The 16614-nt window shown below is 41.2% G+C and overlaps 2 protein-coding genes across 4 annotated transcripts in view; both read left to right on the forward strand.

Moving 5' to 3' along the window:
- The window catches only part of sf3b1 (splicing factor 3b, subunit 1), a 31009-nt gene extending 18282 nt beyond the window's left edge, over nt 1–12727 (forward strand). The window contains exons 25-26 of the mRNA XM_042225260.1: nt 6185–10998; nt 12168–12727. Of these exons, the coding sequence (XP_042081194.1) occupies nt 6185–6190 (6 nt within the window). The 3' untranslated portion in view covers nt 6191–10998; nt 12168–12727. The remainder of the gene's footprint in view (nt 1–6184; nt 10999–12167) is intronic.
- ankrd44 (ankyrin repeat domain 44) overlaps nt 3087–16614 on the forward strand; it is a 32936-nt gene continuing 19408 nt past the window's right edge. The window contains exons 1-6 of one of the 3 annotated variants that reach the window (XM_014337126.2): nt 3087–3665; nt 10915–10998; nt 12168–12246; nt 12655–12725; nt 15654–15854; nt 16346–16433. In XM_014337126.2, the coding sequence (XP_014192612.1) occupies nt 3639–3665; nt 10915–10998; nt 12168–12246; nt 12655–12725; nt 15654–15854; nt 16346–16433 (550 nt within the window). In that variant the 5' untranslated portion in view covers nt 3087–3638. The remainder of the gene's footprint in view (nt 3666–10914; nt 10999–12167; nt 12247–12654; nt 12726–15653; nt 15855–16345; nt 16434–16614) is intronic. The other 2 variants (XM_014337127.2, XM_042225263.1) reach the window with 2 other exon arrangements.

Consider the following 16614-nt stretch of genomic DNA (forward strand, 5'->3'; position numbering starts at 1 on the left):
TTACAATTACAAGACGAACTGCCAACTCGAGCCACGATCGCCCCACGATAAACTGAACTTTGAAATTCGTTTCTGGAAATCATAAACCGGGCATCCTCCAGACTAAAGAATAGACTGGCCACCTGGCCTGTTATCATTGCTTAGTTCCATCTGGAAACTTAGGGGATGTCTGTAATGCTAAAAGGTATATACTGGTTTTAGAGAAAGATATAATCCCATCCATATCACATACTTTTCATTGAAGGCCTCACATATTTCAGAAAGACAATGCTAAACTGCATACTTCAGCTTTTCCAATGACTTTATAGCAGAAGAGTCAGGACTGTTGAGCAGCCACAATCTAATATGAGACAAGAATTGGACTGCTGTTAAACAAAGAGGGGTTGCTACACAGTGATCCCCCCCCGCCCCCCCCTCCAATTAAACATCCAACATATCTTCTCTGTTCTTTTGTGAAAAAATATGGTTTTATGAGATTTGCAAATCATTGCTGCATGTATGTAAACTTACATGTTATATTCTACCTAAAAAAATATTGCATTTGGCTAAAATTAGAATAATATAGGCCTGATTTTTGTGTTGTCTTATGCAACAGTTATCGAAGTGACTGGTATGATCACATATTTTGCTGCATCAGCTTCTGAATGTCAGGATTTGCTAACACATTTGTTCATAAATTAAAGGTCTCGGTTTGGCTAAATTTTTCATTGGACTACAAAAAGACTTGTGTCGTTATTATTTACCCTACGAGAACCATCCAGAGTCTATTGAGACATTTCTCTGTGAGTAAAAGTTCAAGAGACAGCACAGCACCGTACTTCCTTCAGTTTCCTTCCGTTATAACCTTTAGAACGCACAACTAACAGAAATGCATGAAAACCACACAGACTGTGTACTTGTACTGTGGCTTCTTAACTTCCTTACTGGGACAAAAAAGTCAGTCCCCAAAAGGTAGATGGTTATATTTTAGGGGGAATATTTATCTTAAGTTTAGGTTTGGAAATATTCAGGATAACAATGTAAGTCATAAGTTAAGTATTGCCCTCTAAAACTTCCTTGTAGGAACAAAAAAAAGTCTACATGAGTTAAATCACAATGTTTTAGGGTAAAGATGTGGTTTAAAGTTTAGTCTAACCCAGCCATGGCTGGGCCACAAGCCAGTGTACTCACTGTTCATAAACTATGTTTGTTGCAGACAATGGAAGAAGAAGAAAGGGGAAAGGCATCTTCAGAGACGAGAGAGAAGGAAAGGCAGGAGTTTGGGGTTGAGAGTTGGGTCTTTAAATGTAGGGACTGTGATCGGCAAAGGAAGAGAGCTGGATAACACGATGGAAAGAAGGAAAGATGGATATATGACTTGGACAGACCGGGTGTAAGAGAAGCAAAGCCAGGAGCAGTGGGGGTCAGTGCACTAAAGGTTGGGTTTCAGGTAGAAAAGAAAGGAAATCTGGAGTAAGTTGGGTGATGTATAAGAAAGTAGGAAGGTGCACACAGGTGGAGTACTTCTACTACAGAAAATGCAATCCGAAAAACATATGAGACTGCAAGGTGGTGTCGGGGGAGAATGTAGGCAGGAAGTGAGATGAGTTAGTTACTTAGGGATGCAGACTTGAGACTGGAGCAGCCAGGATTGGACCACCAAGGTCCCTGTACACCAGGAGTGTGTAAAATGTTCACCACAACTGTAGAGCAGAAGAGAGGTGATGAACAGTGAGCAGCAGAATGGCTTTGTGCTAAGAAAGTGCACTACAGATGTGATGTTTGCTTTGAGGGTGTTAATAGAGAAGTGTAGAGGTCAGGAGTTGCAGTGTGACTGTCAATTCTTTGTGGATCTTGAGAAAGAGGAACTGTAGAAATGCACGAGGAAGTCAGGACAGCAAGACAGTGGTGAGATGTCTGGAAGGAGTGCCGGAGGTGTTCAAAGTGGGGGTGGGATTACATCAGGGATTGGCTCTGAGCCCCTTCTTGTTCACAGCGGCAATGGACAGGTTGATGATGATGGCAGCCAGGATGTTTGCAGAGTAGGAAGCAGGTGGAGGAGAGTATGGAGAGGTGGAGGTATGCACTGGAGAGAAGAGGAATGAAAGTTAGTAAAAGCAAGACAGAACACATATGTGTGAATGAGAGATAGACCAGTGAAAAGATGAACATGCAAGGACTACAGAGAGTGAAGGTAAATGAGTTTAAATACCCGGGGTCAACCATCAGAACCAACGGACAGCACAAAGATCTGGGTGAGGGCAGATAGCTGCTGCTCCCTGTGCCTGGTTCTGCCGGAGCTTTCTTCCTGTTAAAAACTTTTCCTTCCCACTGTCGCCAAGTGCTTCTCAAAGGAGGAATTTGATTGCTGGGGTTTTCTCAGTATTATTGTAGGGTCTTTGCCTTAAAGACCACAGCTTCTTGAGGTGACTTCTGTTGCGATTTTGGTGCTCTACAAATAAAAGTGAAATGAAGTGTATAGAAGAGAGTGCAAACAAAGTGGAGTGGGTGAAGATGAATGTGAAAGGGAAGGTTTACAAGATGGTAGTGAGACCTGCTGCCATGTAGTGTGTTTTGGAGACTGTAGCACTAACAAAAAGATGGGAAGTCAAGCTGGACGTGGCAGAGCTGAAGACGTTAAAGTTTTCATCTCAGTATGACCAGGATTAGAAATTAGTACATCGGAGGGACAGTTTAGATTGAGCATTTTGGAGACAGCGTTAGAGGCAAGCCTGAGATGGTATGAACATGTGCAGAGGATGGATAGCAGATGTGGAATATGGAGCTCCCAGGCAGGATGGATGGATTAAACTGGTTTTAGTCCACAAAGAACAATCTGCTCTGTCTACATGGTGCTTGATGTCTGCCCATCTTATCAGAAATTACATTTGTCACTTGAAGTGGGACTAATTCATGAACAAATATCTGGAATGAAAATTACACTATATCTTTATATAACCTACATCACTGCAGTCATCACAGCCATCTCTCTTTACACGCATTCATTTTTCATGCTTTGTGTTACTTATTTTTGGATCGTGTAACTGCGCTTCGGCCTCTCTCTGTATCCAGTGGATGGCAGCAGCGAGGGGTATTCTGCTTGTTGTTGATGCTGAGGAAGCTTCTCCTCCACTTCTGCATCTAAAGAGACAAGCACGAACTTCCTGTGTGATCTCCGTTCAGCTGACTTCACCCTGGCTGCCTCTCTGGGAGGCTTACAGGCTGTGCAGTCTGGGGGATAGAGAGCCTTCTGTGGGCGGTGTACAGCTCGCAGAGACGCTTGGAATATTCTTGCAGAAGCATCAACAGAAGATCAGCAGCAGCAGCCATAAATGTGGATTGTTTACACCGGTCGGTCGAGCCGTTCCTGCTTCCCCGCCTCCCAGCGACTCCGAGCGGCCGACTGTGCTCAGCAGCGTAGCCGCAGATAGCGTCAGTGGAACGGGGCTGATGGCCCTGGTGCTCGGCCCGGCCTCCATCACCCTCAGCGTCTGCCCGTGAGACTCCTAGAGAGCTACAAAGCCACACCGCTACATCTAGTCGCCTCAAGTCCCGTGGGAAGAGCGGAGAAAGGAGAGGCGGAGCGGGGCTCAGCATCGCACCGTGCATGGTGCTGCGGTGTCGGAGGGAGTGGATGTGCAGCCAGAGCTGACCCAGAGATGGCTGTTCTCAAACTGGCCGACCAGGTAGGACCAGCTAGCCAGTTAGCTTAGCTTCCAGACCTGCAGAAGCACAGTATTTCTCCTCCTGTGTGGTAGGAAAGTGTTTCAGTAGCACATGTTGTGCTATTTAGTTTTATACAGCCTAGAAAATAATAAAATAGATTCCTTCCCTACTGATTGGGCACAGGACTCTATCAATAAATTAGCATAACACTAAAAAAAAGAAAATGGCCTTATTATTTGTTGTAAATGTCGTTAAAATGGTGACAGCTCATCTGTCTCACATTTCCTGTTCTGTTTCCTCCTGTAAGCTGTTAATGTCTTCAGTAACTACTGTGTTGAAGTCAAAGTACCCGAGTATTTCCCAGGGAAGGCCCCTAAGTTTGAAAACAATACTTTAAAGCTTTGTATTCTTGGACTTTGCTAAAATAGACTCGCACAGTTCACAGTTGTAAGTATGGATCACTGACTCTTTATGCATCCTCTCAGTGCAACCTGTCTGAATCAGGCTGCTTCAGCTCCTTCCTCTTTAAGGTCCCCTCCCTAAAAGTCCGCCTTCAAACCCATTGGCCAGTTTCTGAAAGCCTGCAGAGTAGTAACACTCAGCCCATGTAAATTGTATTGCTTCTACTTCTGGGCCATCTTTTGCCCATGAGATGATTTATCATCATTTCATTTAAAATCTTTTAAAAACACTCATATAAAATGTGCATTTTGATGCACACAGTATAGTGTAATTAATCTGTAACTGACTTATTAAACTTGCTTCTTGGTAAAAATGAACAAAAGCCAAGTATGTCTTTTGTTCTTATAGATCCTGCTTTTCTTCTTATATAGTGCTTTTCTACTCTGTTCAGTGGTAAACTGTGAATTAATGAACTAGCTGATAATCAGAAGCTATTGTGCTCTGTAATTAAACCGCAAAATTTAAAGTTGTCTTTGAAAAAGCTAAAATCTTCGTTCAGTGGGTATTGTTTTAAAATTTTTCTTAAAGAAATTCTTTTTCTGTTTATTGACTGATTGTTTCACCTTGAACATGTCGAAGAGGAGCTTAGAGAATATTTTACTTTGAAGGCGATTTAATCAGACAATTTTTATGTAGAATTCTGGCTGAAATATTTACTTGATGAATTATTCAGTATAATATTAAAATGATTTTAACCTGTCCATTTTTTTTGAAACTCAATTTTTCAACCACAGTGTTGCTTTTTTCTTTTTTGTTTGAATTCAAAGTACACAGACTAAATTTGAGGTTTGAATTATTAGTTGAAGTCATTCACAGCTATCAGTTTGGCTCTTGTTAATTTCAAGATATCAACAAATCGAGCAAATTCTTTTAGTCTTAAATTAAACAAACAACATATGAAACAAAAATAAAGCAAAACAAACATACATAAATCAAAAACAAGAAATAAGCAAACCCCACCACAGTATAGTTTCTTTCATATGAAAAATACAGAATGTGTAACTTTGCAGATTCACAAGTTATGGAAAAACAAACAAACAAAAAAAAAAAACCCCAAAAAGAACTAAAACAGCATTTCCAGCAACATTACCGTCCTGGGTTAACCCCGTTTTCTTCATTCTTATACTTATTTAAAATTAGGTTTTTATATTTTACTTTAAACTGTTTTATGTTTTTACTGTCTTTTATTTCTTCTGTTAGACTGTTCCATAATTTAACTCCTGCAATTGAGATAGACATCGTTTTTAAAGTTGTTCTAGCACTTTGTATTTTTAAATTCCATTTCCCTCTTAAGTTATACCCACTTTCTCTTTCTATGAACAATTTACAGATTTCTTTTGGAAGCAATTTATTTCTTACTTTATACATTATTTGCACTGTTTTAAGCTTCACCGAGTCTTGGAATTTAATAGCTTGCATTTTGACAAAGAGTGCATTTGTATGGTCCCTGTACCTGTGCCCCACAATGAAAACGTTAAAAATGCTTACTGGCTGTATGTCAGCAGTGCTGTCATGTTTCAGATTCCTTGTGAAGGACCTCCAACTCAAAAAATTTAAATTGTCCCAAGGAGACATACTTGACATGATGTGTACAGTACTCTTCAGCAGAGGTTGAAAAATAAGAATTTTTATTTAAACAAGTCATAAACAAGCAGCCCTAAAGGTGTTCAGAGAAATATAAATTTGAACATTTACATTTAAAACTCGGGCACAGTCTGCGACTGTTATGTTACTTTACAGTCACACACTGGTTAAAAAGTACAATTAGACAAACTGCTACAAAAAGAATCACAAACGCGACAAAGAAACACTTAAAGGCTACAAAGAAACTTGTAACAGCTACAGGACACAATATTGCTACAAAGAGACACTTACTGGCTACAAAGAGATAGTTGTTGATAACAAAGACACACAACAGCTACAAATAGACAAATGATGGCTGCACATAGACAACCAGCTACATATGGGCAGAAAATGAAGAGATACACAGTGACTACAAAGATCTCTCTGTGGGCAGCAGCACAGATACACACCTCTCTGAGCAGATGTGAGCATGGAAGTGTAAAAGTACGTGATTTTGTAAATAAAAATTCAAAAGCAACACCGCCTATTAAAACAGGACTTTGAGAATCACGACCCTCAGAGGTCCTTCATAATCTCACATTAAGATTTTTTTTCAAAGTTAACCGACTCAGCATCTCTCTGCAGAGCTCTCATGTGGCCATGTGAGATATGTCTTGAGGGAAGCAAGAGCTGCTGTCAGTGTGTGTGTGTCTGTGTGTATGACCTAGAAGTGTAGCACTTCCTGTTATTTTCAGACATGCTGATGATGCCTGATAACTGGATGCCTCAGACTTTTTTTCTTTTCATCCCGGTCTTATCAACAGTGGATACCATAACAATCCCACTGCTGTAACGTCTCTTTTAACTTGTCATCTGCTGAATTGATTCCGAGGTTGACGTCATGTCTAAAATTCCTCGGATGTGTTTGTGAATAAACATCAACTTTTTTTTTCTCTCTCGTTTTTTGTGCGTGCGTGGAAATGAAAGACTCTGTGGGGTAAAAAAAAACCTCATCGCAGAACGCAAAGGAAGTACAGGAAGTCGTTGACTTCTGACTTTCTGCCAAAGCACAGTTATGTGTCTGTTGTAGATGTGCACACGATTTGAAGCAGGTGAAACATTGAGACCTCTTTAAAAATGACTGCAAACAGAAATGGGAACGATTTTGTCCTTTTCAAATACGTAATTGTTCGTGTTAAACTCAACTTTTAAAACGTTCTCAACTTTCTTTATAATTAGCCCCAAACCATAGGATTGTCTTTACAAAGCTGAATAGTGGATCATGTTCAGGAAATTACAAGGAACGTTTCCAGGTAATTACAAGGACAAAACGAAACTTGTTACGCTTTCACTGTTTGAGGAAGTCTGAAGTGTGCCACTGAGCCTGAGGAGAAGAGACTGAGCCAGTATGAGGCCTGTTACCTCAGGCATCAGCGGAAATTAAGGCATTGTTGCAGAGCACATATATTTCAGATTAGCCTGCTAGTGTGTTTGGAGGATGCCAGTGGAATGAAAACATTGGTAATCAGATGCAGGATGTTTGTACAGTATAAGGTGGAGATTGGATTGTCCTGCACCGGCCCAGAACCTCAGGTTCTAATAGCTGGTTCCACTCGGTTCTTGTTCACGATTAGTAAAATCAGTGTTCAGAAATTCCCCCAAAAAACACATGTACTGAATGCTAATGACCCAGCTTGCTTTTAGAAGCAGCACTCCATTAGCTTAAACAGGATAGCATAAGCCAAAACATGTTAATGGTAGCTGATTGACGAATCTAAACTGGACAACATTAGTCGTCTTGCAACCACGTCTTTGGCCTTCACGTGGAATTTAGGTTTAAGGAACTTTCATCTTGGCTTCATTTTTGCACCAACAAATAAAGCTCAGTGAATTTCCACGTCTTCTGCTGTTTGTGGCCCAAACAGGGTTCTATTAATTACTGATTTAGACCAAAGAAAAATAAGCTCAGGTGCTTTCATAAATGTTAAGCTAACATTAGCCTTTGGCAGCATTGCTACTCCACAAACAACAATGGCTCCTGACTAGTTACTAGTGTTAAAAACATCTCCCGCATCCCTATAACCTGTTGTTAAATCCAGGCTTTGTGGAGGATTACACCAGGTGTAGATGTCATAAAACAGTAACATTTAAAGAGATCAACATTGTCTTTTGTTTTTAATTTTAGTGAATGGAGAACCTTTAATGTATTTATTACAGAGTCATATGTGTTCTGCAGTCTCATTGGTTGCACACCTCAAGGTTGAGATAGGTTTATATTGGGACATGCCTACTTCAAGGCACTAGTGGTTTTGTTTTTTTGCCAGTAGTCACTTGAAACTGCTGAACGTCACTGACTTTCTTTGGTCTGTAGTCACCACACCGCTGCAAATCTTTCCTTCCTTGACAGTACTTGTATTTTTTGACTTTTGTTCCTCTTTAACTTATCCCTCATCCTCTACCCATTTGCTAAATATCCCCATACGTGATCCTTGCGTCTGTATACCAGTAAGTTTAAATACATTTGGAAAAAAGGGCTGAAAATAACTTCTGTGCTGATTTCATTACATAACATTTTCCACGTGAGTTGAGAACATGACCTTTTTAGGGACAGAATAGTCATTAACAGAAATCAGCACATACTTGGAAAAAAGTAGTAAAAATATTCATCAGCTTTCAGAGTTACTGCAAAAATTTTCTTCTAGTAGCTCTTGTGTGAGCACGTGTTGGATTTCTCTGATTTATAGAGTTTGGGCCTTTTAAACAGTTGACATACTTGAACTTGAGAATAGAAGAAGTGTGACTTTTTATTTAAAATATATAATTATTAGATCCTTAACACAAAAAGGCATATGTTATGGCCAAATATGTTTGGCTGTTACCGGCAGGCTGACACTGCACGTTGAAGAGCATTTTCTCATTGTTATTGGTTACTAACGGGATGTTGGTCACATTGGTTCTGCCTTAAGGCTAATGGGAAGTGTGTGTGTGTTTGTGTTTGCATGCGTGCGTGTATGTGTGCAAGCTGCAATAATGAGCTCCTGTGTTTGAAATAGCCTGTGGGGATGATATACCAGGAAGACTAGTGCAGAAAGCCAAGTCCTGATGTCATTTCCTGTCTAAACCTGTCTTCCTCAAGCTTCACTGCATTTCTCACTTAGCATTTCTCTGAGTTATTGGATTTATTTACTAGAGTTCCCAACAGAGGACACTAGCTTTTCTACTAAGGTATTCCCCTGACACATCCTATGAATCGTTGCCTTCTTGTGGCAGTACCAGCCAACTCCTGAGAGATGCCAGCTGAGTGTTTTTGTTACAGCCACTAAGCATCGAGCTAAATATGCCTATAATCCTGACTCCATCACTGCAACTTTGTGAGTGTGGGAACGAGCATAGATGAGCTCATTTGCATTATTGTGTGACTCTGTCAGTGTTACACATTAGATCTGATCTGAACTAGCAGCTTTAAACATTAGTGTGGTAGAAAAGCAACTCCTGTGTACTGCAAGTAAAAGTAACAGCTACAGTCCTGCGACATGCTGCGCACACGTGTCTGCCTTCACTCTCAGCAGTGAGTGAGATGATGGATGCTGCAGCAAAATTACATTCAGGGGAATGAAACAGTCAGATGAGGAAGAAGTGTTGTGGCGTGCTGTATTTTTTAAAGCAGAAGTGAAAAACTTCTCTGTGGTTGGTTCCTCTCTCAGGTTTCTGAGAAGGAGAGACTGTGTAACAGGAAGTGAGGCAGGAGTAGCAGAAACGCACAGGAAGTGAAGTGAGGCCTCCCTCTGCTCAGCCTGGTTCATAAATAACACAATGAGCACAATCTACACATCATCTACATTTCGGTTTCAATTTTGCAAATTTTTAAATTGAGACATTTTGACTATATTTGTAATTGTGTTTTTAGTATTTTTTTTAACCTCTTAAGCCCCAAGCCTAACTGATCTCCTGCCTTTTGTCCCTGTATCAGGGGGCGTTGGGGCTTAAGAGGTTAAGTAAAGGAGCTATATCTGTTTGTTTTTCACGTTTTCAAATGGGAGCATTTGCTGTTGTCTTTAAAAAAATCATTTTCTAAAAACTGGTAGTCCTTAGCATCCTGTTACTCTTGTTCCCCAATACAAATTTGCCGCCTTCAGAATATTAATAATTTATAAAAATAACAATAAAGAAACATATTTAGATATTAATGCTTAAAATTTTTTGTAATGATATTAACCTGCTACTGATGTTGCTATGACAATGATATCATAGCAACATAACATACTAGCCTAAAAAAAGAATAGTTAGCTCCTTTGCTAGCCTGAACAAGCTAACATCACCTGCTATTTTAGCCCAAATAGTATAACACCAGTGATAATGACTTTATTTTGTTTAGGTTATTGTACATTAGATACAATAACCTAAACAAAATAAAGCTAGCTGATAATTTAATAGATTAAGCAGAATGAGATAAACTGAACCTAAACTGGATACATTACCTGCGATCCTCATAGGCTAAAGTAGAAAATAGAGGTACAGTTTTAAAAAGTCATGAGTTTATATAATGTCAGCGCATAGATCATAATTGTGTTTCAGAATTTAATCCATGCTTGTTTCAAAACAGGTTAATTGTTAACAGAAATGTAATCAGGAAAAATGATATTCCCATACTTTGCTTCCAAAGAACCAGAACTTGTTCTAATTTGTCAGAATCTTCCTTTTCAGGGTTTGCCTTTGGACATTGGCTGCTGTTTCACTCGTGACAATTTTGATTGTTAAATTTATTTATTTATTTAATACAAACATTTAAAAAAACATATTTGGCTTTAATACTGTTTAGCAAAACCTGCATGAACCTGAACCTGAACCTAAAAACTGGCCTTTAAGTCCGCCACATGTTGTCCCAGTTTTCTGTGTTTTTGCATTCTTTAAAAGCCTCTGATATCTGCTGTTTGGGCCTGTATTTACCTCCCCTCTCTCATCCTGAAAAGAATAATAGGGGCATCGGAGACACTGAGCCCTTTTTTCTTTTTGTGATGTGTATCTACCAAAAATTTTCCACAGTAGTTTCTCTGTCTCACAGAGAAACGGGAGATATAAGAAGTAAGGGAAGGCCTGCATTTCTTTTGTGTACAGTCTGCAGTTTTTGTACACGCTGCAGCTTTAAGTACTGCACACATAGGCAGCACTTCATACCGTGGGAAGGATCATAGCCTTTTGTAACGTCCGTAGTGGTCACGTGACTGTTCTTTCTCGTCCCCACAGCCTCCTCTCATCCAGGCAATCTTCAGTGGAGATTCTGAAGAGATCCGTATGCTCATATACAAGTCTGAAGACATCAATGCTCTGGTATGGTCACATGTACACCAAACAGGCATTCTGTCTCTGTGCATGTGAAACACTCACCTATTCATATTTTCCACAGAGCAGATGGTTTGTATTCACAAATAAACTGTATGCAGGTACTTACCTCACTGGCTGCTGCTGTGAAGTGGAGGAAGAGTGAGCTTTTTTTTTTTTTTTTAGCTCTTGGTTTCTACATTTATACACATGACAGATGTGTATAAGTGACACATGATAAAAAGTTCATCCTGCATGTGCTGAATTTATAAAGAATATCAATCTAATTTAAGTGGTTTCACCATAACTCTGTTCATCCAGGACACAAATATTCACACAAAGCACTTGTGTTCTCGCCATCGTCTGTAAGCGTGCATGTTTTAGTGCAGAAAAAGTTTCCTTTGCCCAAAGTCAGCTTTTAGGGAAATAAAACTGGACTCGGTGGCAACCACCTTTTTCTTCGTTCCAACCCCCACTTCCTGTTTTAGAATGAGGGAATTAGGGCTCCGAGTTAAGAATCAGTAAAACCAGAGTTCAGGGTGAGTGTTTATTTACACATCTGCTCATATGGGTATAAATACACAACACATGTCGGGGCTGTCCTCTCTGCTTATGTCAGCCCACTCAGCCAGTGTGATGGGCATTTATTCAATGAGACGCTCTGAGCACGAGGTCACTGATCCTCTACTCATCTGTGACCTCATACCAGCTGCATGAATGGAAATAGCACTGGATTTAAATACTTATAGATTTGGTTATCAGATCCATCTGTTGATGGTACGCTGTATGTTTGGTAAATGTAAACAGAGGCTTTTGTGTTTACAGGAAAACTCCACAGAGCGCTCTAAATGTTGCTGTGCAGACTGGCTTTGCCTTCGAGAAATGCAGAACAACTGCAAGGATGTACAAAAGAGCCACACATAGACAAAAAACACCCCCAAAGAAACATAAAGACACATATAACTGCCACACAGAGACACAGAAACGACCACAAAGGGGCAACCCCCCCACGACAACCACAGAGACTCGATCAAACAGCCGCAAAGTCATACAAGCAGATAACAGAAACCATCACAGAGGGAAAATTGCCAGAAGACAATTAGGACTGTAACTGTGTGACATGTGCTCATATGTGGGAGGGTCACTTGTCTCATAACGCACCACTGTTCCTCCATCAGGATGCAGAGAAGCGCACTCCGCTGCATGCAGCAGCCTTCCTGGGCGATGGCGAGATCACCGAACTCCTCATCCTCTCGGGTAAAACACGCCACGTCTTTCTTGCAGATTTCAGCTGTTTTTGTTGTTGTTTTTTATTGAATGAATGTAGATGTGGAGCTTTATGACATTTAAAGCATCCCAGATAAAATACAGTTATCTCGTGTCCAATTTAAAAACAAACACACAAACAAACCCCTACATTGTTTTGATAATATTAAATTGCCTAAAACTTTACGTAGCCCGGCCACTAGCGCCCTGACTGTCGCCCTCAATATGCTTCATCATTTTCTGGTGAAAGTAATCACCGTATGGATGCATCTAAGGCTCATGTTAGTTGATGGAAGTGGAAGGCTTGTGTTTCCTGGAGCTGTGAGGAAATTTCCAGAGTGCTTTGTAAACGTGAAGTTACATCTTTTCCGTGTTTGCCATGCTGTTTCTGCTCTGCAGGGGCACGTGTCAACGCCAAAGATAACATGTGGCTGACCCCTCTCCATCGCGCTGTTGCATCTCGGAGTGAGGTGAAAACACACACACACACACACACACAGGCAGTGCAGTCAGGGAACCTCGGTGTGTTTTACATGAAAGCAGACAGATCACTTTTCTTTTCAGGTCTCAACCAGAACTCACGCTGTTCTCCATCTTAAGGAATCTGGGTTACAGCAGTTCATTGGCTGCATAACTCCCAGTATCCATACTGGTAATTCATCATAGCAGGACTAGCTGAAGGATCCACTGGCTGTGTGCCCATTTATAGATACCAAGTATCATGGGTTTATATGTACACGTTAAGAGTGGTTAGAGTTTTAGCAAGCTCTTGCTTATTAGACTGTATGTATTTATGTGACAGATTAACTTTATTTTCAAATTCTGATCACTGTCTTTACATTTAAGTGCAAGGTATTCCAACTGTTCAGAAGTCTTGATCCACCCCTCATTTCTTTGCCAGGGAAATGGGAAGTTGAAACATGACCAAACAACCAGGGAAATATAGTTTGTAAGGATAAAGCAGAGTTTGTACAATTCTTACAAGGCTGAAAGTCAATGTCTGGAATGAACATCCTAATTCACCAACATAGCCTGAGCTCTCTTTGGCAAGCTTCTGGGGTTGGCTGTAGCTCAGGTGGTAGAGCAGGTCAGAGGTTCGATCTCAGTCTGCTCCAGTCTGCATGCCAAATATCCCTGAGCAAGATGCTAACGCTGATGCATCCATCGGAGTATGAATGCATATGAATGTTAGATAGTAAGCACAGGAATGACAACGACGAGGGCCGGTATCCTGAAGTGTTTCCATGTGTCCCTGCTGCAACACACCTGACACCTAACCCTACTCAAGTATATTTAAATAAAAGTGCAAGTTTTAAAGAAAAAATGTATTTCTAAAAGTACTTTTATTGCACCATATTCATTCACTCAGGAGCTGCTGTGACATGAATCAAATGGCTGAATTGCCACCTGCAGTCCAGTTCTATACAGTCTTTCTAATGACCAACTAATATTATTTAGCTGTGTTGCAGCAGGGACACATGGAAAAGTTACAGGACGCCGGCCCTCGAGGAGTTCGACACCAAAAGTACTCAAGTGAATGTACAAGTTGTGTAAAGTGCTTTGAGTACTCAGAGTAGAATAGAATAATCCTTTAATTGTCCCACAAGGGGAAATTTGGCTGTAACAGCAGCCAGAAAGACACATATACAACAAACAGTACACAGGACACAGAACAGACACATACACAATTTTTCTTACATATTTACATTAAGGATAATTGTTACTATAAACAGAGTACTGTACTATTATTAAGTGAAATAAAAATAACCACAGATAAGAGGCAAAGCAGGTTGTAGTGCGAATCGGTTGATAAAAAAGTGCAGTTACAGCGCAGATGTAAACATCTGTTTGTTGGGAGCAGTTCTGATTGTACAGTCTGACAGCTGCAGGGAGGAAGGACCTGCGGAAACACTCCTTCATGCATTGAGGATGCAGCAGTCTGTCACTGAAGGAGCTCTGCAGTTCAGCAACATTTACATGCATGGAGTGGGAGACTCTGTCCATCAGAGATGTTATTTTGGCCAGAGTCCTTCTGTCTCCCACCACCTGCACTGGATCCAGGTGCATCCCAGGACAGAGCTGACCTTCCTGATGAGTTTATCCAGCCTCTTCCTCTCAGCTGCCGATAAACTGCTGCTCCAACATACCACACTGTAAAAAATGACAGATGCCACCACAGAGTCATAGAAGGTCTTTAAAAGCGCTCCCTGGACTCCAAATGACCTCAGCCGCCTCAGCAGGTAGAGTCTGCTCTGACCCTTCCTGTAAAGAGCATCAGTGTTGTGGCTCCAGTCCAGTTTATTATTCAGGTGAACACCCACCTATAAGAGTCCACTATCTCAATGTCCACTCCCTGGATGTTCACCGGTGTCAGTGTGGTTGGTTTGCTTCTCCGGTAGTCCACCACCAACTCCTTCATTTTCCCAGCGTTGATCAGCAGGTGGTTCTGCTGACACCAGTCCACAAAGTCCAGAGTCCACTGTCTGTACTCTGAGTCGTCCTCACCTGTGATGAGGCCGACTATGGCAGAGTCGTCAGAGAACTTCTGTAGGTGGCAGCGTGGGGAGTTGATGGAGAAGTCTGCAGTGTAGAGGGTGAAGAGGAACGGTGCCAGCGCAGTTCCCTGTGGGGCCAACGTACTGCAGACCAGTAGAGTAGAAAAGCGCTATGTAAGAATCGGTCCATTTATCATGTACTTTCTTCTAATTCGATTAAGTAGTCCAAGTCTGGTTCCCTGAAAGCAAAATATAAGGAAATAAGTTGTGGTTCAAGACTTTTGCACAGCTGTATATACAGAAAATATGTTGCTCAGTTAATGTTAAACAGTCCTAGGACGTGTTACAGGTTTAACTGTGTTCTCACTGATGTGCTGATTACTGAGAATAAATACTGTTATAGGAACAACAGCATGAAGTATGAGGAAATCCCTAAATGAGGTGAATATACTAAAAAGATTAGAATAAATAATATCTGATAATTTTAATATTAATTATAACATTAAGGCTAATTGTAAAATCATTGATGCCTATGCGGAGCTTCATGTGACATCTCAGTGGGAGTGTCTTCCGTTAAAAAACCTATAAACTCACATCGTTACAAGAAAGCTCTTTATTTATTTGTTTCAAAGCCACTTTAAAAAAATTCCTCCCATTTCAAAGATTAGCACCACTTAGATAGCGCTAGCTAAAGAAAAGAGCTGAAGTAAAAACTGTCTCAGTACGTTAGTCAGGAGGAGATTTACAAAGAGGAAGCTTACCCTGTTTTAATGGCATTACTTTCATTAGTTAAATAATGTTCTGAGATATCAGTTGACTGATCCGTTTATCTGCAGGCTTGGACTGCATTTATTCAGGTGTCACATGATTCAGGTATGTGCAAAATTCCAAATTCTTCCTCAGGAGGCTGTTCGAGTCTTGATCCGCCACTCTGCTGACGTGAACGCGCGGGACAAGAACTGGCAGACGCCGCTGCATGTCGCAGCAGCGAATAACGCGCTGCGATGCGCTGAGATCATCATCCCACTGCTGAGCAGCGTCAACGTGTCAGATCGTGGTGGACGCACTGCTCTCCACCACGCTGCCCTCAACGGCCACACTGAGGTAAAGCAGCCTGGAGCCGTCTTTTTAAGCACTGGAAGTAAATGATCAGCACGTAAGCTGCAGAGTGGGGCCGCATTCGGTTGCACTTTACACTGCAGTTCACAAATAAACAGGCTGTGACGTAACCGTCCTTTGTGCTGTTCTGGTTGAATAGCTTGGTTGAAGGAAACAGGTGGGCGAGTGCAGCTGTGTCACTGGGATTATTAAGTGGGCTGTGCATTTTGAAGCACTCCTCATCTTAGACAGAATCATTCACCAGTGTGCCAGATCTAAAATTAACAATGAGAGGCGGCAGATTTGTGGAGCGGAGCTGAATGGACGGTGCCTTCATTTCTGCTCGATAGGCCCTCCGGTGTGTTTATGCGGTGACTGGGCTGAGAGATGAGATGGATTTACAATGCTGTTATAAAAAGACCCGCCCACTCACACATCCTGTTGCGCACACCTCCCTCTAATATTTCCTTCTCATGTCCTTTCTGTTTATTTCTTAGATGGTAAACCTTCTCCTCACTAAAGGAGCCAACATCAATGCCTTTGATAAAAAGGATGGCCGAGCTCTGCACTGGGCAGCTTTCATGGGTAAGAGACAGAAGTGAAGGTTGTTAAGCACATGTCACAGAGATAAAGGAAATGGAAAACCAGTCCAAACATAACAAAAACCTACCAACAAAAACATAACAACAACCTCTAAGGTCTACAAAGACATCAGCGGTTCATCGGAGCAGTGCTTCGGTGAAAAGGACGACCAATCAGCTGAGTG

The sequence above is a fragment of the Haplochromis burtoni genome, unplaced genomic scaffold, assembly GCF_018398535.1.
Source record: "Haplochromis burtoni strain Fernald_Lab_line unplaced genomic scaffold, NCSU_Asbu1 Contig_165, whole genome shotgun sequence".
Taxonomy (NCBI): domain Eukaryota; kingdom Metazoa; phylum Chordata; class Actinopteri; order Cichliformes; family Cichlidae; genus Haplochromis; species Haplochromis burtoni.